The sequence below is a fragment of the Ranitomeya variabilis genome, chromosome 7 (assembly GCF_051348905.1).
Source record: "Ranitomeya variabilis isolate aRanVar5 chromosome 7, aRanVar5.hap1, whole genome shotgun sequence".
In the NCBI taxonomy this organism is placed as follows: Eukaryota; Metazoa; Chordata; class Amphibia; order Anura; family Dendrobatidae; genus Ranitomeya; species Ranitomeya variabilis.
Genome location: NC_135238.1, coordinates 214,715,141 through 214,739,678, shown reverse-complemented (window position 1 = coordinate 214,739,678; position 24,538 = coordinate 214,715,141). Strand labels below are relative to the sequence as shown.

The 24,538-nt window shown below is 44.8% G+C and overlaps 1 protein-coding gene across 2 annotated transcripts in view; it reads right to left on the bottom strand.

Moving 5' to 3' along the window:
- PLA2R1 (phospholipase A2 receptor 1) overlaps positions 1-24,538 on the bottom strand; it is a 69,438-nt gene that overhangs the window by 27,045 nt on the left and 17,855 nt on the right. For both annotated transcript variants that reach the window (XM_077272860.1, XM_077272861.1), the window contains exons 4-11: positions 23,290-23,433; positions 21,785-21,973; positions 17,733-17,893; positions 11,937-12,041; positions 7,237-7,343; positions 5,053-5,222; positions 2,829-3,037; positions 169-314 (exon numbers count right to left, since the gene is read on the bottom strand). In XM_077272860.1, coding sequence (XP_077128975.1) covers positions 169-314; positions 2,829-3,037; positions 5,053-5,222; positions 7,237-7,343; positions 11,937-12,041; positions 17,733-17,893; positions 21,785-21,973; positions 23,290-23,433 — 1,231 coding nt within the window. The remainder of the gene's footprint in view (positions 1-168; positions 315-2,828; positions 3,038-5,052; positions 5,223-7,236; positions 7,344-11,936; positions 12,042-17,732; positions 17,894-21,784; positions 21,974-23,289; positions 23,434-24,538) is intronic.

Here is a 24,538-nt window from a genome sequence, read left to right as displayed (position 1 = left end):
GAAGCAGACTCAGTGGGCTGAAATAGGGCACGTTTTGCTGTAAAGGAGTGCGATTAAGCAACTAAAGGTTTTCAACACGCATCCCCCATATACCCCCGCCTAAAAAATATTCGAAAATTTGTGTCGTACAGTATGTAATAAAAAAGTACATAGACATAAACATAAGACCTTTTAAACGTGGAGCTTAAGAATTCTCCTACAAATATTTCTTCCTCTATACTTGATAAACTGATGAGATGAGCTCCAAAATCTTGGCACAGATCTTCAGCTTCCTGCCAGGTTCTTTTTCTCATCAATTTCTCATGATGGAAGACCTCAATGTAAAAATGAAGAAGTGGAGCATTCAGATATCTGCTCATACAACTATATAAGGCCAGTAAGTGAGATCACATTTACTGGGTCTGTTCCTCTGTTACATAAACTTGAATCATATGTATAAAAGTGTCTTGGACATCTCACACTACAGTACTACACATTTGCATGCCTGACAACAATTGATAATTCTGTCTTAAGAAAATTTTAATGCCGTTCGTCAAGGAAAGCCTACAAAACCCAATAAAATGCCAAATTTGAACAAAATTAGTTTAGGCCACATCCTCCATAAAGTTAATCTTAATGGTCATTGCAACAAAGATGATGGTTACTGACTGTAGCAAAACAGTGTCTTTTTCACAACTTTTTTTTTACCCCTGCATTAAAAGGAGTAATTCGGCTCCATTCTACCAGGTGTACGTGAAGCAGGAATTGCACACCTGGCTTGTGCACCAAGCTGGCAGATACCTGAAGACATGACATGACCAGATACCGCTCGCCTCTTGATGCAGAAGTGAGTGGCGGTGTCTGCCAGTTTGGGAACAAGCAAATACAGTATCTTTAGACATGCCATTACTGACCTCACTCACCTCCAGATGCGTAAGAGTTGGTGCGTTTCAATTTGCAGGACCCAGTCCATCGGCCAAGTTAGTGATCCTTGGCCGTTGGATGCGAGGCCCTGAGAACCAACTCTTACCTGATGGCATTAGCAGCTCTTCTTTTGGATAGCTGGCCTGGCATGACATCATTGGTTTGGCGTAATGCACATGTGACGTCGTGCCAGGCCAGTAAAGCAAATAAAGAGCGGCAGATGTCAGGAGGCAGGAGGTGGGTCTCAGAGCTCTTATCCAGTAGCCAGAGAGCTGACGTGGCCAGTGTAATGGGTCTTTTGAATCAATTTGCACCAACTTTACCCATTACCATTACGTTAGGCTTTGTTAAGACACAAAGTCTGAACAAAGTCTTTAAGATGTATTTGCACATGGCTGGTTTTCTGATGTTTGCTGTGTGGCCAGATAAATTGTTGTGATTGTTATCCCATGAGTTCCTGGTGACATGGCAGAGTCTTAAGGTACAGTCACACTCAGCGACGCTGCAGCGATATAGACAACGAGCCGATCGCTGCAGCGTCGCTGTTTAGGTCGCTGTAGAGACGTCAAACACAGCAGCTCCAGAATGATGCAGGAGCGATCCTGTGACGTAACGGTGACTCACTTATCGTTCTCACAGGTCGTTAGCTCCATGTAAAACATTGCTGGCATCGTTGCTTTTGCAGTCAAACATGACGATACACGCCGATCTGACGACCAAATAAAGTTCTGGACTTCTAGCTCCGACCAGCGATATCACAGCAGGATCCAGATCGCTGCTGCGTGTCAAACACAACGAGATCGCTAACCAGGACGCTGCAACGTCACGGATCGTTGTCGTTCTCTTGGAAAGTTGCTGAGTGTGAAGGTACCTTTATACGCCCACACTGTTGAGGGAGAGTAAAATGTTCCTATTTTTCCCCAGTAGATGTCAGAAACATTCAAACAAAGCAGACAGGAAAAAGAAGGAAGTGTGAAGCTTAACCAGTAGGTCTGTCGCAGCTAGCAAGTGGGAATGAGAACTCACAATTAAAGTGTACTACCCTAGGGCTTTAAAGAGGGTCACAGAGGAGCATGTTAGGAACTCCAGACTGAGCTGCCTGTCCCAAATGGAGAAGACCAGTCCACCTGCCCTTTAGTATACCACTAATGTTGAGATAGGGCAAGGATTGTCATGACAGACAGGCGCATAGAGGTTTGATCCTGTAGCTAAGGAGTGCATCCACATACAGAGTGAAGATTAATCATCATAAAGGTGAGGATTTGCCACAGGGGAGGAGAGTACATGCTGTGCTGCATTATGAGAAACACAGAGACTGAGTGAAGTAAGTGCTGCTGAGGAGATTGCTAGCAGACTGGCAGCACAGGTAAAGTACTGCAAGCACAAGTAAAGTGTCACAAGCGCAAGTTAAAGACACATTACCATTTCATACATTTAATGTAAAAGGTAGGTGCGGAACCTGTTTCTGTCTCTATAAAGAGGCTCTCCTCTCTGCTGTGGGTTAGTGGAGAGATGGTCAGAATTTCCAAACAAAAGAATGGGGATTTGCATCTACTATATGTTCATGGTTTGCTTTGCAATGTGTTATAGCTTTAGGAGAAGCGACTGCCCTTTTTAAATGGTCCAGGAGTCAGCCTGTTGGTGTGTATATAACTGTTACCTCTTGTTAGATTTTGCAACCAAGAAGCTTATTGCCTCTATGTGAGTAAAATTGTTGAACTGATGACGATCAGCGGGGAACCACTCTTTCATCAAGGGCCATTTAAGCCTTTACTCTTAATAAGGCACACTACCCAATCATCTTTTATAAAAAGGAATCTCCCACTTTGCAAAACACATGGGAAACAATCTATTTTCCAGGCTGTTAGGAAATAATCCTGGAGATTTTTCGACTGATGTCTGAATTCACTACTTTATACTTATACCTTATAGCAGTGATGAAGATGCGGAGCTGTGTCCCAAGATGGTGCACAAGCTTGGTCCATATTTCCTTCCAGTGGGTTTGGTTCTCTCTCTAGATCAGTTCTTAGCGGCTTTTTGCACAAGGTTTTAGCGTGGAACCCATTACAGTCCTTTACTGCCCAGCGACCCATAGAGAGTCCACTACTCAGAACAACACAACCTCCATTATGACCTAAAAATATCTCATACAGAAATTAAAGGCATTAGGGCCATCTATAGCTTACGAGAACTCGTCTTGTAGAAACCTTAGCAGGATTATTAAACAATGTAAGTTAAATTAATGGTAACTTCTGTTCAAAATAGAATAGTAGAAACATTGAAGCATATGCAGTTGACTAATTAGTGTGGCACATCTGTCTTTGCTTTTAGTGAAATGCAATTACTTTGTTTTGTAGGAAAACCTTAGAATTATAAAATTTAAGCAACCGGTTGCCACAACCAAAGGGAACTTCCTGGATGCTTTGTTGCAATATTGTTATTACATCTGTGTGCCCACCACATGACCAGTACGTCATGTAGCAGGCTTAGGATCTGAGCACGATCCACACAGGGTAAGTGTCAGCTGGGGTATTGGCAAGCGGAAGATGAGAGACACCAGACCTAACAATGCAGACGAGCTGAAGGCTGCTATCAAAGCAACATGGGCTTCCATAACCCCTCAGCAGTGCCACAGCTGATCACCTCCGTGCCACGCCGCATTGATGCAGTAATTGATGAAAAAGCAGCTTCGACCAAGTACTGAGTGCATTTACTGAACATACATTTCAGTAGGACAACATTTTGGATTTTAAAATAATTTTTCAAGCTGGTGTTATAAAGTATTCTAATTTACTGAGATAATGACTTTTGGGTTTTCATTGGCTGTAAGCCATAATCATCAACATTAACAGAAATAAACACCTGAAATACATCACTCTATTTGTAATGACTCTACTTACCATATTTTTCCGACTATAAGATGCACTTTTTCCCCAAAAAATTGTGAGGAAAATGGGGGGTGCGTCTTATAGTTGGAATGCAGGCTTACCGGCAGTGTGGCGGCGGCAGAGGTGCGGGGATGATGTGGCGCGGTGAGCAGTATGGCGTGAGCCAGGGTCCCTTCCACATTTGAGGTGATGCCGTGGCCCGGTATTGAAGGAGAGCAGCAGAGCTGGGTGAGTCACGGCTTTCCCAGTGGCGGCGGCCATCTTCCTGAGGCCGCACGTGCGCAGATTGAGTTTTCTGCTTCCTGGAGCTTCAGGAAAATGGCCGCGTGAGGCCGCGTGTGCACAGATTGAGATCGCGGCGGCCACTTTCCTGAAGCCGAGTTTGCAGATTGAGATCTCGGCTTCAGGAAAATGGCCACCGCGATCTCCATCTGCACACACGCGCGGCCTCCCGCGGCCATTTTCCTGAAGCCCTGGGAAGAAGAGTACTGAATCTGCGCACGCATGGCCTCAGGAAGATAACTCACCCAGCTCTACTGCTCTCCTTCAATACCGCCGTGGCATCACCTCAAATGTGGAAGGGACCCTGGCCGCCACCATCTGAGGAAGTGACCGCACATCTGCCACCGCCACAGCACTGCCGCAACCTCCCCATGGACACCAGCCCATGGCGTCGCCCACCTAAGCAGGAAGGGACCCTGCTCAGGTGCACGCCGTACCGCCCACCGCACCTCAGCATCACCGCACCTCTGCTGACACCATGCCTCCTGTGACCCTGCTCTGCCACTGCCTGCCCTCAGGTAAAAGATCTTAAATTCGGACAATAAGACGGACCCCCATCTTATAAAAAATCTTTTTTTCTGCAATTTTCACCCCAAATTTGGGGTGCGTCTTATGGTACGGTGCGTCTTATAGTCCAAAAAATACAGTAATATATGAGTTTCACTTTTTGCATTGAAGAACTGAAATAAATTAACTTTTTGATGATATTCTAATTTAGTGAGAAGCACTTGTAGTTCTCTTGTAAGTAGAGGAAAAAATTGGTAGCTTCCTTAAAGGGTTAAGTGACAGTAATCTTGAAACTCATGAGCAATTGTTGCATAAAGTGAATTAGAAAATTGTATAACTTTTTGTTACAAAATGAGAAAACTTATTTTGTTTCTACTCAAAATTTCTAAATTCTAAAGCAAGTTTGACATGAAATACAATGCACGGGTCTAAAGTTTTCCTATAAAGTTTTTTCCCAGACAGATGCACTTACTTGGTTCCTGGGCATCCCAGTTTGTGAAGCTTGTATCCTGGTCCTCTTTATCATTTATTAACCAGTTAAATTCTCCGGTTTTGTTTATGTCTTGAAATGCAATCCAAAAGTCGATGTGTCTGGGAATTATCTTACTAGAAATCAGGCTGTTAATAAAAGCCTGCTCAAACCTAAGACAAACGGCAAAAACATGGCGTTACTATTTCATGCACTTATACTCTGTCTGGCGCATTCTATTAGGCTTCCGTTCATTATGACAATGATTACATTTGCTTTCTCTTCCCCACAAGGAGATACATGGATGTATATCCAGGACTATGGATGTATTGAATCAGCTCTGTTCTCTTTCTCCAGATAAAGTGTCCAAAAAAGTAAGTATTCCCATCACTAAAATGAATTCTTTTTGCTTATGCCGCTGGAATCTTTTCTTAGGGCTTGCTAACAAGACCGGTTTTCTCCACCAAGTGCTATCCATGGTTTTCACGGATAGCACTTGTACTTATGATATTCTATGGGGCTGTGCACATGTCTGATTTTTTTTCTCAGACCAAGTGGTCCATGGAAAAAGTCGGAGACATGTCCAATTTTGATCAAAGTGTCGGACCAAAATCGACAATGCAAGTCTATAGGACCATGAAAAAAAAAATCAGAGAGGGGGTGGGTAGGAGCTCATTTGCGCTGAATGATTCACAGGAGGGTGCCTGGATCCAGTGGACAGAGCACAGCCGACAAAGAATGAAGAGCAGGAGGCGTATACAGGATCGATGTGTCGTATACTCCTCTTGCTCTTCGTTGCTTCTCGAAAAAAATCAGACCTCGCTTGGATGCCATCAGAGTACGATCTGATTTTCACGGCATGACAGAATGGGAAAGATGAAGAAACTTTTTTTTACTCTCTCTGTGTCTGAGAAAAACGGATGCCACTCTGATCAAACTCTGATTAAACTCTGATCAGAATAATCAGACCTTTTTTCTCAGATGCAGAGAAAACGGCTGTGTGACCTTATCCTTAGGACTCGCGCTGACAACCATTTAATTGGACAAGTGATTTTGACAGATTGCACTTGTACCCGTGTTATTCTATGAGGCCGTTCACATGTCCAAATTTTTCCCCGGACAGAGTGGTCTAAAAAGAAAAAAAAAATTGCCAATTTGCCGCCGATATCAATGGCACTCGCCCATTCATGTGTATGGTTCTGCTGACATCTGAGTGCGGTAAGATTTTCACATACTGGCATAATGAAGAAGTTAAGAAGGTGGAGAAACTTTGTTTTCTCTCCACCTCCTAGAAAATCGGATCACACTCTGATCAGATTGTGAAAAGCATAATCGGAACAAATTTCTCAGAAGGAGAGAAAACGGTTGTGTGACCCTAGTGGCTCTAGCCTTACACTGAGGGTGCATGCTACCAACGATGCCTATACTTACCAATATTGGTTTTAATAGAGTAAGGACATTTAAGTTTTTTTTACAAATTAATCCTAAAAACTTTATGTGAAATAAGCCTTAAAGAATTAAAATGTGGATGTGGGCCTTTTTGCTGTCCTGAATCACGTCATAGTATGAGGAACCAGAGAAAAGGTTGCACTGGGCATACATTTTTTTAGGGGATCTAACTTTTTTTAACAGAAAAAAAATAGTACTACTCTCTTTTGAAATTTTGCTTTGAAGTGGTGTCATTAATGCTGAAGCTTAGGGGCAGTGCTTATGCCTCAAACGTCTGGATCAATGCTCCGGATCTCCAGGCAAGTGCCAATTTGATCACGTTGCAGTGCATGGAGCCTCCATTGCCCAGAAATCTCCTCCCTGTAGGATGCCGTAGGCTTATGGACCACCTGATATCAGGGTCCCGTTGCAGATGGCACAATGATGTCACTGCATTACATCACCTGTGCCGGCTCAGTATTTGCAGGAGGGTAAGAGGGTTAATATAAAGTTTAAAGTTTATTTTTTGAAGGGGTGGCACAAAGGTGGCATTATTGCTTTTGGAGGGAACACTCAGGGGGGAATCTTTACTTTTAAAGGGGGCACTAAAGGGGAATTCATTCTTTCCAAAGTGGGGCTTTATATGTTTGAAAGGGGTACTTAGGGCGAGTTATCACTGCGTCGGGTGACACAATACTTGCCTTGCCCTTTGCCCCACTGGTTGGACCACTTAACATATGTTACAAAGTTAGAGCATACCTGTTGGTTATAGTTGCTGGGGGGCAGTTGGAATCACTTTTAACTTCCAGGAAAGTTTGATCTCGTAAGTTAGTGCCATAACAATAAGCACCATGCCTTTCCCAATTCTGTAAAGAAAATCATTTCAATAACATAGTAAAGAAAATCTGAACATTATTATGATCATGATCAAGTAATTGATTATATTTATATATAAATAATCTCCAAAAAGATAAAAGCAGCACTCCAAAGTCCACAAAGATTCTGTTTACTGAGCCAAAGTCATAGTGGCGACATTTCGTTCTAAGTGTGCGACTTTATCAAGCAGTGCAATGTTAATCAGGAGAAATATAAATAGGTACATCAATTATGTAGAGTCGGCATCCCTGCACGCTTCCCATACTGCTCTCCCACCCAGCAGGGATGCCAGCTCACTCAACAGCCCTGCCTATGCTTCCTCTTCCTACTCCTGCCTTCCAGGGTCTGCGCATATCTGGAAAATCCCCCGGGCACTGCACTTGGGGCGCACGCACGCACGCTACTGGTCTCTTAAAGAAACAGTAAATGTGCATCCTCAAGTGTCCCCAGCCAATGGCTGGGAGACACATATTATTTAAGGCACCTCCACCAGTTGGGAGGAGCCTGAGCAATGTGTTCGCTCAGCTTGTTTGCATGCTTGCTAATTCTCAGGTCTTCTGTTCCAGTATATCCTCCAGTGCCTGCCTGTATACCAGTTGTACCTGCCTGAACCTGCTGTGCCTGCCTATATACCAGCCATACCTGCTGTGACTGACTGTATGCAAGTCATACTTGTCTGCACCTGCCGTGACTGCCTGTATACCAGCCATACCTACCTGCATCTGCTGTGCCTGTCTGTATACCAGCCTGTATACCAGCCGTATCCATCTGCACCTGCCTTGGCTTCCAGTATACCTGCCATGCCTGTCTGTACCAGCTGAGCCTTCCCATTCCTGGCTGTTCGAGCTCCTGCCTCTTTGGGGTCAGCTGCCGAGTGTCCGAGGTCCTTCTTGGAGTAGCACCTGGAGTCCATCTGGAGCCAAGTCTAACCACACCTTCAGGGGCTCTAGCGAAGAGTCAGGTGTTCACTTAGTTATGCCCCCCAGGCTCTCCCCGGTCCATAGCACAGTGGTTCCACCAATACTCCGGTTACAAATTACATAATTAATAAATATGCTGTGATTTCATACAAAATTCCTTATATATAGTGCATATTATTTTAACAATTCATTTATATACATTAAGTGCATCAATCACATAATAACTGCAAAATAGTGCAGAAAGTGCTTAATCTTATCACAGATCTCAAATTGTCAAAATTGCACATGTGTACATATTTAATTATTATAATGACTCACCCCACCAATGACTCTATTTTATATATGACTGCACCGAGTTCAGCGTCTGCACATATCCTCAAACGATTTAGACTAGGGAAACAAGAGACTAATTCTCCTGTATACTCTGTATGTGTTCAGGCATAATGAAGCTTTTTCGCCATTTTGCCATAGATTTCTTGGACATACATTGAGGTTTGGTTTTACCTTAGAGGTTTTGCACAGGCTATCTCTTTTAGCTTAAACTTGTGCTGCACGTATATATACTGTATACAGGTGCTTCTCACAAAATTAGAATATCATCAAAAAGTTAATTTATTTCAGTTCTTCAATACAAAAAGTGAAATTCATATATTATATAGAGTTATTACAGAGTGATCTATTTCAAGTGTTTATTTCTGTTAATGTTGATGATTATGGCTTACAACCAATGAAAACCCAAAAGTCATTATCTCAGTAAATTAGAATAATTAACAAAAACACCTGCAAGGGCTTCCTAAGTATTTACAAAGGTCCCTTAATCTCTTTCAGTAAGCTCCACAATCATGGGGAAGACTACTGACTCGACAGATGTCCAGAAGGCAGTCACTGACACACTCCAAAAGGAGGGTAAGCCACAAAAAGTAATTGCTAAAGAAGCTGGCTGTTCACAAAGTGCTGTATCCAAGCATATTAATGGAAAGTTGAGTGGAAGGAAAAAGTGTGGTAGAAAAAGGTGCAGAAGCAACCGGGATAACCGCAGCCTTGAAAGGATTGTAAAGAAAAGGTCATTCAAAAATTGGGGGGAGTTTCACAAGGAGTGGACTGCTGTAGTCATTGCTTCAAGAGCCACCACACACAGACGTATCCAGGACATGGGCTACAAGTGTCGCATTCCTTGTGTCAGGCCACTCATGACCAATAGACACCGCCAGAAGAGTCTTACCTGGGCCAAGGAGACAAAGAACTGGACTGTTGTCAGTGGTCCAAGATGTTGTTTTCAGATGAAAGTAAATTTTGCATTTCATTTGGAAATCAAGATCCCAAAGTCTGGAGGAAGAGTGGAGAGACCACAATCCAAGCTGCTGGAGGTCTAGTGTGACGTTTCGACAATCAGTGATGGTTTGGGGAGCCATGTCATCTGCTGGTGTAGGTCCACTGTGTTTTATCAAGACCAAAGTCAGCGCAGCCGTCTACTTGGACATTTTAGAGCACTTCATGCTTCCCTCTGCTGACAAGCTTTCTGGAGTTGGAAATTTCATTCTCCAGCAGAACTTGGCCCTTCTCCACACTGCCAAAAGGACCAATACCTGGTTTATAAAACAACAGTATCACTGTGCTTGATTGGCAGCAAACTCGCCTGACCTTAGCCCCATAGAGAATCTATATAGTTTCGTCAAGAGGAAGATGAGAGACACCAGACCCAACAATGCAGATGAGCAGAAGGCTGCTATCAAAGCAACCTGGGCTTCCATAACCCCCCAGCAGTGCCACAGGCTGATTTCCCCTATGCCATGCCGCATTGATGCAGTAATTGATGCAAAAGGAGCCCGACCAAGTATTGAGTGCATTAGGCTAGTTTCACACTAGTATTTAGCCGGGCTGCGGAAGGATGCGGACTTCCTCCGTGAAGGGTATGCAGGCCATGCCGCTGTATGCGTTCTTTTGATGGTGCGACGACCTGCGCCAAACGCAACAAGTTGCAATTTTGTGCAGATGCCGCACCGTTACAATGATGCATGCGGCGGCATCCGCATACAGCGGCATGGCCTGCGTACCCAATGTTAAAGATAGAGTGCGCATGCCACATGCAGCCATAGGCGGAGCTGAATGAAGATGCGTGGCAGTGGGTGGAGCTTCACGGAGGAAGTCCGCAACCCTCCACAGCCCGGCTAAACGCTAGAGTGAAACTAGCCTTAACTGAACATACATGATGAAGGCATTGAAGCTATGGACTGGCCTGCTGTTTTCCAGACCTATATCCAATCGAGCACATCTGGGACATCATGTCTCGCTCCATCCACCAATGCCACATTGCACCACAGACTGTCCAGGAGTTGGCGGATGCTTTAATCCAGGTCTGGGAGGAGAACCCTCAGGAGACCATCCGCTGCCTCATCAGGAGCATGCCCAGGCATTGTACAGTAAGGCGGTCATTTCCACTGAAGTTGGATCAGCCTGTAATTTGACTTTCCACTTTGATTTTGAGCATAATTCCAAATCCAGACCTCCATGGAATATTCATTTTTATTTACATTCATCATTTTTATGCTTTTTTGTTCTCAACACATTCCTCTTTGTAATGAATAAAGATTTGCAACTGGAATATTTCATTCAGTGATATCTAGGATGTGGTATTTTAGTGTTCCCTTTATTTTTTTGAGCAGTGTATATAATAATTTTAAAGAATAACTTTTTGGGGTTTCTCCCACAATAAACTGATTATTGAAGTTCTGAACCTTGGAACACACATGAATTGCAGTTTCTGCACAACGTCAGGGTGGAAGTGACAGTGCAGATAACACAATTTATAAGATCGTCTGTGGTTTACTCTTGCTCTTCAGAACATCTAACAACAAGCAAAATGAAAAACGTCTGTTTATATAACTTTTTATATACTTCTATATATATGAAGCCCCAAAAAATGCAAATATAAGCAAATAAACCCCTAGCAGTTCTTGTTTTCTCAGATGTTATATATCTGCTTGTCTAACCTTTGTACTGACAGTTAAGCGCAGTCAAAGTCACATGTTCACGTTCAGAACAATTTAATGATTTTTATACTATGATGATTTTAAAGGCAATGTTCTTAAAAGGTTATTCCCACAATGGCAAACATTTTACATAGCACAGTATTTGCATGACTATTGTCAATATATCATAAAAGCCCAACATACAGTTTCTTTCTTGTACTTTTGTGTCTTTCTTTCCTCTCCTTCTGCCCCTCTGTGCAGCCAGGTTCACAAAGCAGAAAGGGAAGTCCTATTCCTATCTGCTAAAACTACGTTTCTCAGCCTCACCCTGCTTCTTTTCAGTGCTGCAGGTCCCTTCCTCTGCTCTCCTATCTGCTTACTGATAGAGATAGATCTTAACAAGGGAAATGTTTTATTTATATGGATAGTGTTGAATATATTACCGTTGACTATGAGTATTTACAAAATCCACATTTCATTGGTGTTTTATGGGAATCTTCAGGGCATGATCCTGATCACCTCTGCATCCATAGTCGTGCTGAGCACAATATAGCTGAGCTTTTGCAACAACACGTCATGAGAGTGTCAATGTTTTATATGACCATAGGTGCATTTGTTTTTCATTAAGCGGGCTTCTCAGAAATTATTGCCATAAATCAGATTTTCTGGATTAAACATTTGCTTATTAATTTACCTCTGCACATTCTTCATCAGCAGGATCCGTTGTCTTTGATAGACTGGGTTTCTTACAAACTGAGATGAGTTTTCTGCTGCAAGGTCTCACTTTCCAGTTTCCATCCTAAATAACAAAAATGTCATTATATTTATAGCTATACATTATATTGCATTTGTTATATTTAAACATTTAGCAACCTGAAGGGGTCATCACCCAGCTTTTCCAAAATGCTGAATTGTAAAGGAGCACACTAAACCCGGCTGCCTACATAATTAGGTAGATTTATTTGCTGTAAAGGACACAGAAAACATGAAAAATAAGTCCTGTGGGTCTATATTGAGGTCGTCTCCTTTCCAGCTTTGTCATAGTCTATGGAGCAGATTGGAAAGCTCAAAAAGTTCCCTTCCCCCTTCAATCATATTGAAAACTAGCAACTGCATACTGCAATGCTCTGGGGATTGGGGACTGGAATTTGACCCTTTGTAGTCAAAATTTGGCACAGATGCTCATTGATTTCACTCTGTATCATCAAGGGAAAAACAGCTGATCTAAAAGGTATTTCTTGTATTAAGAATCCTACGAGGACTCAAAAGATATCTTATAGGAAATGAGGTCGTCAACGACATTGCAATGATTATAAAAACCCCATCGGAGTTGCTTTACATAAGTAAACTATGACATGTCTGCAGACTGTGAGCCCTCGCGGGCAGGGTCCTCCTCCTTATGTACCTGTGTGATTTGTTTTTTGCTCATGTTTAGTTGTATTTGTACAATAATAATAATAATAATAATAATGAGAGAGTGTGGTTAGCATGCTATGTAACATGGGAAAGGGTTGTTTGCATGTTGTATGATATGGAAAAGTGTCGTGGGCGTGGTTTGAGACATGGGAGAGTGTGGTGGGCACACTCTGTAACATGGGAGAGTGTGGTGGGCATGCTCTGTAACATCGGAGAGTGTGGTGGGCATGCTCTGTGACATGGGAGAGTGTGGTGGGCATGCTCTGTGACATGGGAGAGTGTGGTGGGCATGCTCTGTAACATTGGAGAGTTTGATGGGCATGCTCTGTGACATGGGAGAGTGTGATGGGCATGCTCTGTGACATGGGAGAGTGTGGTGGGCATGCTTTGTAACGGGAGAGTGTGGTAGGCATGCTCTGTAACATGGGAGAGTGTGGTAGGCATGCTTTGTAACGGGAGAGTGTGGTAGGCATGCTCTGTGACATGGGAGAGTGTGGTGGGCCTGCTCTGTGACATAAGAGAGTGTGGGGAGCATGCTCTGTGATATCGGAGAGTGTGGTGGGCATGCTCTGTAACAGGGGAGAGTGTGGGGAGCATGCTCTGTGACATGGGAGAGTGTGGTGGTGGGCATGCTCTGTGACATGGGAGAGTGTGGTGGGCATGCTCTGTGACATGGGAGAGTGTGGTGGGCATGCTCTGTAACATCGGAGAGTGTGGGGAGCATGCTCTGTGACATGGGAGAGTGTGATGGGCACACTCTGTAACATGGGAGAGTGTGGTAGGCATGCTCTGTGACATGGGAGACTGTGGTGGGCATGCTCTGTGACATGGGAGAGTGTGGTGGGCATGCTCTGTAACATTGGAGAGTTTGATGGGCATGCTCTGTGACATGGGAGAGTGTGATGGGCATGCTCTGTAACATGGGAGAGTGTGGTAGGCATGCTCTGTGACATGGGAGAGTGTGGTGGGCATGCTCTGTAACATGGGAGAGTGTGGTAGGCATGCTTTGTAACGGGAGAGTGTGGTAGGCATGCTCTGTGACATGGGAGAGTGTGGTGGGCATGCTCTGTGACATGGGAGAGTGTGGGGGGGCATGCTCTGTGACATGGGAGAGTGTGGTGGGCCTGCTCTGTGACATAAGAGAGTGTGGGGAGCATGCTCTGTGATATCGGAGAGTGTGGTGGGCATGCTCTGTAACAGGGGAGAGTGTGGGGAGCATGCTCTATGACATGGGAGAGTGTGGTGGGCATGCTCTGTGACATGGGAGAGTGTGGTGGTGGGCATGCTCTGTGACATGGGAGAGTGTGGTGGGCATGCTCTGTGACATGGGAGAGTGTGGTGGGCATGCTCTGTGACATGGGAGAGTGTGGGGGGCATGCTCTGTGACATGGGAGACTGTGGTGGTGGGCATGCTCTGTGACATGGGAGAGTGTGGTGGGCATGCTCTGTGACATGGGAGAGTGTGGTGGGCATGCTCTGTGACATGGGAGAGTGTGGTGGGCACACTCTGTAACATGGGAGAGTGTGGTGGGCATGCTCTGTGACATGGGAGAGTGTGGTGGTGGGCATGCTCTGTGACATGGGAGAGTGTGGTGGGCATGCTCTGTGACATGGGAGAGTGTGGTGGGCATGCTCTGTGACATGGGAGAGTGTGGTGGGCACACTCTGTAACATGGGAGAGTGTGGTAGGCATGCTCTGTGACATGGGAGAGTGTGATGGGCACACTCTGTAACATGGGAGAGTGTGGTAGGCATGCTCTGTGACATGGGAGACTGTGGTGGGCATGCTCTGTGACATGGGAGAGTGTGGTGGGCATGCTCTGTAACATTGGAGAGTTTGATGGGCATGCTCTGTGACATGGGAGAGTGTGATGGGCATGCTCTGTAACATGGGAGAGTGTGGTAGGCATGCTCTGTGACATGGGAGAGTGTGGTGGGCATGCTCTGTAACATGGGAGAGTGTGGTAGGCATGCTTTGTAACGGGAGAGTGTGGTAGGCATGCTCTGTGACATGGGAGAGTGTGGTGGGCATGCTCTGTGACATGGGAGAGTGTGGGGGGGCATGCTCTGTGACATGGGAGAGTGTGGTGGGCCTGCTCTGTGACATAAGAGAGTGTGGGGAGCATGCTCTGTGATATCGGAGAGTGTGGTGGGCATGCTCTGTAACAGGGGAGAGTGTGGGGAGCATGCTCTATGACATGGGAGAGTGTGGTGGGCATGCTCTGTGACATGGGAGAGTGTGGTGGTGGGCATGCTCTGTGACATGGGAGAGTGTGGTGGGCATGCTCTGTGACATGGGAGAGTGTGGTGGGCATGCTCTGTGACATGGGAGAGTGTGGGGGGCATGCTCTGTGACATGGGAGAGTGTGGTGGACATGTGTTGTGAATTCTGTTCTCGAACTCCCTCCTGTGGTCAGGAATGGTACTTCTGTGAGTTCTGTCCGTGGACTCCCTCTGGTGGCTGAAAGTGGAGCTGCTGGTCTTGAAGCTGCTTCCTCAGCTGCCCTCGTTTAGGACTAGGCTGGCTTCTCTATTTAACTCCACTCAGATCGTTACCTGATGCCAGCTGTCAATGTATCAGTACTGGTTCAGATCTCTCTTGGATCTTTCTGATGACCTGTCTACTCCAGCAGAAGCTAAGTCCCTGCTAAGCTCATTTGTTGTTCATTTGCGTACTGAATATATTTATTAGTACTTGCTAAGTTCTAGTCCAGCTTGTTATCATGATATTGCCTTGCTAGCTGGAAGCTCTGGGTTGCAGAGTGGCACCACCGCACCGTGAGTCGGTGCGGGGGTCTTTTTGCACACTCTGCGTGGCTTTTTGTAGTTTTTTGTGCTGACCGCAAAGATCCCTTTTCTATCCTATGTCTATTTAGTAAGACTGGCCTCCTTTGCTGAAACCTGTTTCATTTCTGTGTTTGTGTCTTCCTCTTAACTCACAGTCAATATATGTGGGGGCTGCCTTTTCCTTTGGGGAATTTCTCTGAGGCAAGGTGAGGCTTTATTTCCTATCTTTAGGGGTAGTTAACTCTTAGGCTGTGACGAGGCGTCTAGGCAGAGTTAGGCACGCTCCACGGCTAATTCTAGTGTGTGTGATAATAGGATTAGGGTTGCGGTCAGCAGAGCTCCCACTTCCCAGAGCTTGTCCTGTTTTGCAGTTTAACTATCAGGTCATTCCAGGTGCTCCTAACCACCAGGTCCATAACAGACATGCTCTGTGACATGGGAGATTGTGGTGGGCATGCTTTGTAACATGGGAGAGTGTGGTAGGCATGCTCTGTAACAGGAAAGAGTGTGGTAGGCATGCTCTGTAACATCGGAGAGTGTGGTGGACATTCTCTATAACATTGGAGAGTGTGGTGGGCATGCTCTATAACATTGGAGAGTGTGGTGGGCATGCTCTGTAACATTGGAGAGTGTGGTGGGCATGCTCTGTAACATGGGAAAGTGTGGTAGGCACACTCTGTAACATCGGAGAGTGTGGTGGGCATGCTCTGTGACGTGGGAGATTGTGGGGGGCATGCTCTGTGACATGGGAGACTGTGGTGGGCATGCTCTGTAACACTGGAGAGTGTGGTGGGCATGCTCTGTAACATGGGAGAGTGTGGTAGGCACACTCTGTAACATCGGAGAGTGTGGTGGGCATGCTCTGTGACATGGGAGATTGTGGGGGGCATGCTCTGTGACATGGGAGAGTGTGGTGGACATGCTCTGTAACATGGGAAAGTGTGGTAGGCACACTCCGTAACACCGGAGAGTATGGGGGGCATGCTCTGTGACATGGGAGATTGTGGTGGGCATGCTCTGTGACATGGGAGATTGTGGTGGGCATGCTCTGTGACATGGGAGAGTGTGGTGGGCATGCTCTGTGATATGGGAGAGTGTGGTGGGCATGCTCTGTGACATGGGAGAGTGTGGTGGGCATGCTCTGTGACATGGGAGAGTGTAGAGGACATGGTCTGTGACATGGGAGAGTGTGGTCGGCATGCTCTGTGACTGTCACGATCCATGTTTGGATCTCTGGCAGATCTGGTTTCCCAGGGCGACCGCACGCCCTATTACAGTCTCCATACGTACAGCTTTACATGTTGAAGACACTACACACACCAGTCCTCCTCTGACTAGTTCTCGTGGTTGTCCTGCATCGCTATATCACAGTCTCTTTACAGACTCTTTACTCACACAGCCTTACGCAGTCCAGGATATCCTCCGGATAGCAGCCGGGCACCATATCCACCTATTTGCAATCATTACACATGCTAGTCCTCTTTCGGGCACAGGACATCCACCTCCGGGCACAGGACTTGTCCACATCCGAGACCAGTACCATGGATGACTTGCATCTCTGTGTACTCTGCGGGTGCCAGGCTATTCAGCTGCCCTGGGTGCTGGCTCTGCTGGCCTGTGCCTCCATGCACTCTGCAGGCCTCTGCTCTGCACACCAGCACACATTAGACTGACACTAACGTGCACTACGCACACCTGACACGCCCATACCCCTTACTGCAGGGCTTTTAACACACAAACCTGTGGCCTTCAGCCACATGGAAAACCCGGACCGGAAATCCGTGACTCTCATGCACACCTATGGACTTCATCCGTCTGCATGCACAATCTGGGGACAGACACACAGTGGAATGACCCTGCCCTTGGGAAACCAGATCTGCCACAGATCCAAACATGGATCGTGACAGTGACATGGGAGAGTGTGGTGGGCATGCTCTGTGACATGGGAGAGTGTAGTGGGCATGCTCTGTGACATGGGTCAGTGTAGTGGGCATGCTCCTTGACTTGTGCATTAGTCAGTATGTAAAGAGGGACAGGAGGGAGGAAAGTCTCCATTATTTCCTTCCATTACCAGTCCAGCCTTATAATATAGGTGCTACCACTATTGTAGGATTGCTACTTCCAACAGGTGGCGCTATAGAGTTCAAGTCCTCTTTTTCTCTGAAGGGGCAATTTGCATACAACTATTGGAATACAGTTTTGAAAAATGTTAAGCACTTATGTAAAGTATATTGTACTAAAACAGGAACTTGCAAAAGCAAAGAAAAACACCACAATATTATCTTACAGTTCTTTGTGCGGACACACAGAGGTCACTGCCCTCCAGGCTGATGTTGGGTTCATGTCTCTGCCACGTGGTGAAGGTCACTGTGGAGCCGTCCGACCACTGAAACTGAACCGGATCCCTATTTTTAGAGCTCAGTCCAATCCAGGCTTCACTTATATTCTCTGGAATAATGAGAAAGATTCAGGACTGCATCCTAGGCATCATTCAGACATCTGTGATTTTCCACATATTCCCATAAAAACAGTGAGAGAGTTTTTCACGTATGGAACAAAAAATAACTTACAAAGCTTTTCCTATGCATTGCAATATTAATCACGGACTGTACATGGCCGTGTGCTGTCCATGAGTTTCACAAACTCATAGGCTTGTATGACGCCGATAAAAAATGAAAATTTCTTTATGATTTTTTTTGCGGACTCTTGGTGATCAGCCCTGTAGACTATAATGGGTATATCCTCTATCCGAGAAAACCACATATATAGAACATGCAGGTGAAAAACACTGCGGGCTCTCCTATGTTCAGCAGCCCCATCGGGGCCAATGTCTGAACCCCCCACAAAACGGAATTCGGACATATGCACCAATGGGGCCATTAACTATAATGGCGCAAACGGAGTCACTGTGTGCTGTGTCGTGCCTCATTTTTGGCCATATACATCTACTGGAGGCGGACATCTTTGCGTAGTATGTATTGGTGTCTGCCTCTAATAGGCATGTACAGACAAAAATGGGGGGTTCACATGTTAGATAACCAGCTGCAGCTTGGATATACCAGGCTGTTGCACAACTCTTAGGGTAACCAATATATCTCAGCTAGAAGAGTATAACCCATAAATTAAAACATAACCTTTACTATTATTATTAAAATGGACAAACAATGTATAACAAATAAAAGTGCTCACGCCGAAAACTGTGCATAATTAAAAAACTGGTTTGATCTCACCAATTATGGATAAGGGATCCTCACATAGGTGACAGAATCCCAGGGAGGGTCCGATGTTTGTAGAGCCGTATATGAAGGGGATAGGGACCTTTTCCTTTACTAATCCCTTGACGTGCCCCAGCAATAGCTCCTGTCCTTACAAGGACAGGCCCGAATGAGCCTTACTACGGGCACCCCCCACCGTATGTATTAAAGTCAGCGCCTCCCAACGCGTTTCTTCTCCGGTCCCGGAGATTCATCAGGGGAGTTTCATAAATTCATCAGCATGGTGTGCTCAGAAGTCCAGAAATTAGGGGTATATGCAGTGGCTATATACCATCCAAACGGTGGATATTCTCCTGCGGTGATCCGCCACTATAGGTGAGTCAAACGGTAATGGCATCCGCTACCCGCTTATAAAGATCCCAAATAGAGAAGTCCCACCCCCCGCAGGGGTCTCAATTAATCAATAATCACCCCTCTTAGGTTATGGTACCGGAACTTACCAGCCCACACCGCGCTGTGCTGTTAGAACGCCAGCTACTGTACCTCATGGTTCACTGCCGCTCGTGAGGACCGGAAGTGCCAACGCCATATTGAGTGACCGGCTTCCGGTACGCCGATATAATCATGCGCTCCAAGAATGGAACGCAAGCGGCTGCCGGGACACTCCTGCGGACCGGAAGTGCCAACGCCATATTGAATGACTGACTTCCGGTGCGCCGATATAATCATGCGCTCCAAAAATGGAACGCAAGCGGCTGCCGGGACATAGGCACCTAAATGATGACATAGGGCTACGTTAATATGTACATTTCTTTGTATATTTACTGCCTGCTCCCTTCTAAATAAGCCGGGATCCCTTAGGGTTAGAATGGCACTGCGTGGCCCTCTATACATAGAGTACGATATTTGCCTAATTCACAGTCACTTTCCACCCTTATTACATAGTATTCAGTGTCACTTGTTTTATGCAGAGGGGATTTTCTATATACCTACATATCAAGCATATATGGCTGGAAGTGTCCGCACATAATGGTGTACATACATATATCATATTACGTGAATGGAAGTGTCCAGACACATAAGTACAAAGACCTCTCAAACAGTGCTTATGTCAGTGACATCAAGGTGGAAATAGGAGAGGCATAAATACAGAGTGTTATACATAGGCATATCATAGTATGTGACTGGAAGTATCAGGGTATAAAAATGATGGAACTTCTCAACAGTACCTATATCCATACCCCAGAGATTGAGGTCGGAGAAAAAGAAGGGGGGGTTGGAGAAAAAAAAAAGGGAACCAGGGCAATAGGACCCTCAAAAAAATATATAAATAAGCGGGAGCTGTTGGCACTTAATAACAGCAATAATACCATAGTTCTCCTATATAATAAAATTTGTCCATAATGACACACTCATCCCTCCTTGCTGGAAAGTACCTCGATGTCACCCATTTTTTAGCACACCGATACCAGACCTTGTATAGAGAAGGAAGTCATGGGACAGAATAGTGATCCTGCACCAACATATTGCAAACGTTTTGTTTATTACAGCTGTTTCAAAGGACAGACTAGCCAGACACTGACAGATATATAAGTCTACATGATCAAAAGAGGGAACCAGAACCAGGAAAAGGGGAAAAGGGGAAAAGGAACAAAAGAAGACCGGAAATCGTGTAACCAAAATATATGGAGACCATAAAGGGCACTCGAGATACGCATGTACAGACAAAAATGGGGGGTTCACATGTTAGCCCTGACAGGGCCACCGAATGTAGGGAACTCAGTGTAAAAGGACCCTTAGTGATCAATGTCTCCAGCCTGTAATTCTGATATAAAGACATCAGCTGCATTCACTGTAAACTGTATAATGATAATTACAGTCATAATAATCTGAGCAGACTTCTCTGGCTTCAAAGAAATTGGATATTTATGATATTTTTATTAGGAAAAAGTGCAATATTTTACGGATTGTCCTTGTCACGAATCATTGGGGATTTGTGGTTATCTCTGGGTCTGCTGAAATGTAAATGTTGTTTTTTCCTTTTGGTCCAGCAAGAGTTAATGTCAGTATCTTGCTGGCAGTTCTTTTAGGCTGGTCAGCTGATGTTGGTTGGTAACCACTCCCACCCTCTTTTAAATAGTCACATGACTCATCAGCTGATCATCGGTTATAGAGTTCTTCTATGCAGACCAGCTAGAGGTGTGCTCTCCTGTGACGGTGATGTTGCTGCAGTTGGAGTTCAGATTCCTGGTGTGGTTTGCTCTGCTGCTGTGCAGCTTAGTAGCAGAACCTGAGCTGGGTATTTTCCATTTTATCTGTCCTCTGTGAGGCTAGTGTTCTTGCCGGCTAGTGCACTAGCCAGGGTACATTGAGGTGACAATCAGGGACTAGGCACGGCATGGCGGTGGGGGGAAGAACCCATATAGGGCGTTAGTGGAGTTTAGGGACAGGCACAGGCTGGTGTCAGGATGTGTCCCATCCCTCACTCCCTACCTTTAGGGCCTTCTTCTCCCTTTTTCATCTTGTTGAATTTATGCTGTGTTGTCCGCCGGACTTACCCGTGTCCAAGCGTGACAGTCCTGGAATTTCTGGGCATTTGCTATCCTCCACTCCTGCTCTCTGCCTTGGCATTGCAATGTAAAAATTACAGGCTATGTATGCACCAAATATTGCTACAGAAGAGTACTACTGGGGAAGCCACCTGGGGATTCCCTCTATGAAGAGTCCACACCCTTTGCAGGAGTTTGGGCAGAAGTATGCACAATCCGTAATCCCTGGTTTAGTCCTACAATAAATCCGTTCATGACAGCCTACATCTCTATTTGGCTGTTATTATTCAGTTGAGGAAATAACTGTACACTACTGAAAGCATGACATATTCTAATTAGTAAGAACTAGTGATGGGTGAGCGTGCTCGGCACTGCTCAATACTCGAGCATTAGGGAGCTTGATGGAGTAGCGAGCACTGCTGAGTATCGCGTGGTCCTCGAGTGATGGTCTGTTCACTGGCAGCTCGCATGAGTTCATTCGGTGAATATGCAGCAATCTTTTGTGTGCAGCGCCACGGAATATGTAAGCGATGTTAAATAATGGATAAGAAATTAGAAGACAGTTAAATTCTCACCATAATCAAAGAGATGAACCAGAAATTCCACATCTGCTAATGAGTCTACGCTCATTAATTCTCCTCCATCAGTGCGACAGGCAGCAGATGCTTCAGACCAGCGGAGCTCCTTCTGGAGTTTACTACAGCGCTGGCTGTAAGGGATCCAGTCGGGCTCACACTGTGTTGGGTAATACTTCCAGGTCTCTTCTATTAGTCATGATATGCAGAGGGAACATCAAATCATTTTAGAATAATTTTAGACATTTATAACTCCTAATATCATTATATGCTCAGTGATTGAAATGGCAACACCAAGAAAGAAAAGTCATGGAATTATGGAAATCACAGGATGGATAGGCAAGTTACTGATCTGCAAATGATGACAAAGAGGAAACAAAATATTCAAAACATCTTAATTTATTCAGTATCAAAAATAAGCAGAAATCCCTGAATTTACAGCCTTGGCTGCTACCAGTGAGGTTATCAATGGTCGTCTGAGGAATGTTCTGCCGCGCTGAATGCACGTGGGCAAATTATCAAAATCTGCTGCTGGCAGCTCCTCTTGATGAGCAATGATGTCCTAGATGTACTCAATAGGAGACAAGTCTGGAGAGGCTGCAGGCCATAGAAGCACGTTTAGGTCATGTAGGCTGTTCTCTATAGCACAAGCAGCATGCAGCCTGGCATTGTTGTTTAGAAAAATGGCTTCTTGGACACTTTTACGTGTCTCATGAAAGGCTCTTCATGACGGCGTTGACCTTGCGGTCTCCGGACAAATCTTCAGCTATCATTGTGCTCGACATATATCATTAACATGCCCATTGATCCAAGAGTTCCATAGTTGCGTGACTTTTATTTCTTGGTGTTGCAATTTCAATGTTGAGGAGTGTATATAGCGCCAGGTGAAATAATATTTATTATTGATAATAAAAATTAGAGATTATTTCGCCTGATTCACGGATTCCACTGAATGAAAGAATACAATATGCTTTCAATCGCTATCACATATTCCTAGTTCCCTCCCTGGACACATGCACACTAAGTTCTGCTAAACATACATGTGCCAGGCATCTTTGATACCAGCTAATCTCTCTCGAGAACAAAGGATTGGGCATGTCGAAATTCAACATGCCCAATCCCTTTATCCCTTGACATGTTCCAAACAAAGTGGATCATTCACCAGATCGTTACATACATTACATACTGGACTCATAAAATGTTAATCTGAACATCAGTAGGGTAAATTTTGAAAAAAGAGTAATGCAATCATAACATTGATTTTCAAAGTAAGTACAGCAAGTTCATCAGGGCTAAGAGATTATATTTAATAATGTCTGCAGTTTGCATTGTGAAATTTGGTGACCAATCTGCTTTAATAAAATGTTCTGGCACTGCAAAATGGCAGGTTGTCAGCCAACATTTAACATGTATGACCTGCAGAAACCCAACGACACCTCACTCCATTAGGAGCCCAAAACTAAGTCAATGCAGAAACCATAAATGGATTATAATGTATGGCTCACCATAGTGTTCGCGTTGTCTTTTCACAAGATACTTTTTACAGGCATAAGGTAATTTGGATTCACAGTCATTGCTGAGCCATTTGTGTTCTCCTCCTGGGTAATATGTCCCACAATGTCTCCTCTCATGGAACCAGGGGGTGGAATCTGCACCATAAGTATTACATGCATTGACTAGACAAAATGTATAATACAGGTAATAAACTTTCAGAGAAAATTCCAACTTTAAAAAAGTGATATAATAGGATTCCAGTTGTGTCATCGGGGTGCATATATGGTGCAATAATGCTCCCTAAGGGAGGGCTGTGGAGACCCTTGCAAATGTCTACTGTCTGCACAAATGTGTTCATACTGCATGCATTCAATCAGATGCCAGAAAAGTGTAGAGACCAGAGAGAACCATCTACAGGCAGACTGTTGAAATCAAACATTAAATACCACTTTTTTTTTTTTTTAATTTAATTAGTTTAAAAATTCTCTGCTGATTTGATTTTGTTATTTATATTTTTAGGTTGGTGCTTCATTTTTCTACCATAAGATACAGGCTACGTGCGGCCACCACTAGAGGGAGCCCACGAGTTAGCTGGCATACATTAATAACAAAAATAAAAAGCTCCCTCTAGTGGTGACAGTAGGAAGTACAGTGTTGTCTTTTACATTGATGTCTATGCAGAAATTAGCGCTCCAGAATTAGATGAAGTAATGAATTTGCACCAAAATTTTTTACTAGAAAATTTATAAAAGGGATGAATCGCATCTAGTTTACAATGGCAGGATAGCTCATTCTGAAGAGCACACTGATACCAGCATGATCCTGTAATAGGAGCCACCAGGGTAACACATTGGGTCATGACATTTCTTACTCCTGAATCTTCCCCCATCCTATGTGATTGATACTATTGAGAAGTGGAAGAAACCGCAGCAAGTCAGCCACAGAGTGGAGACCCCGTAACATTGCAGAGCAGGGTCAGCTGAGCAGCAGAGGACAGAAAAGTCACCAACGATCTGCTGACTCCATAACTGTAGAGTCTAGACCTTTTCTGGTATTAACATCAGCACAAACACTGCGCCCGCTGGGAGCTTCACAGCTGTATAGCTGCATGCAGCCTTACATCACCAAGCACAATGATGAGCGTCGAATCGAGTGGTTCTGTGCAGTGATGGATCACACTCTTCCATCTGGCATCTGATGGACGAATCTGGGTTTGGCGAATGCTAGGAAAGCCTTACTTGCCTGTAAGGTACCAATAGA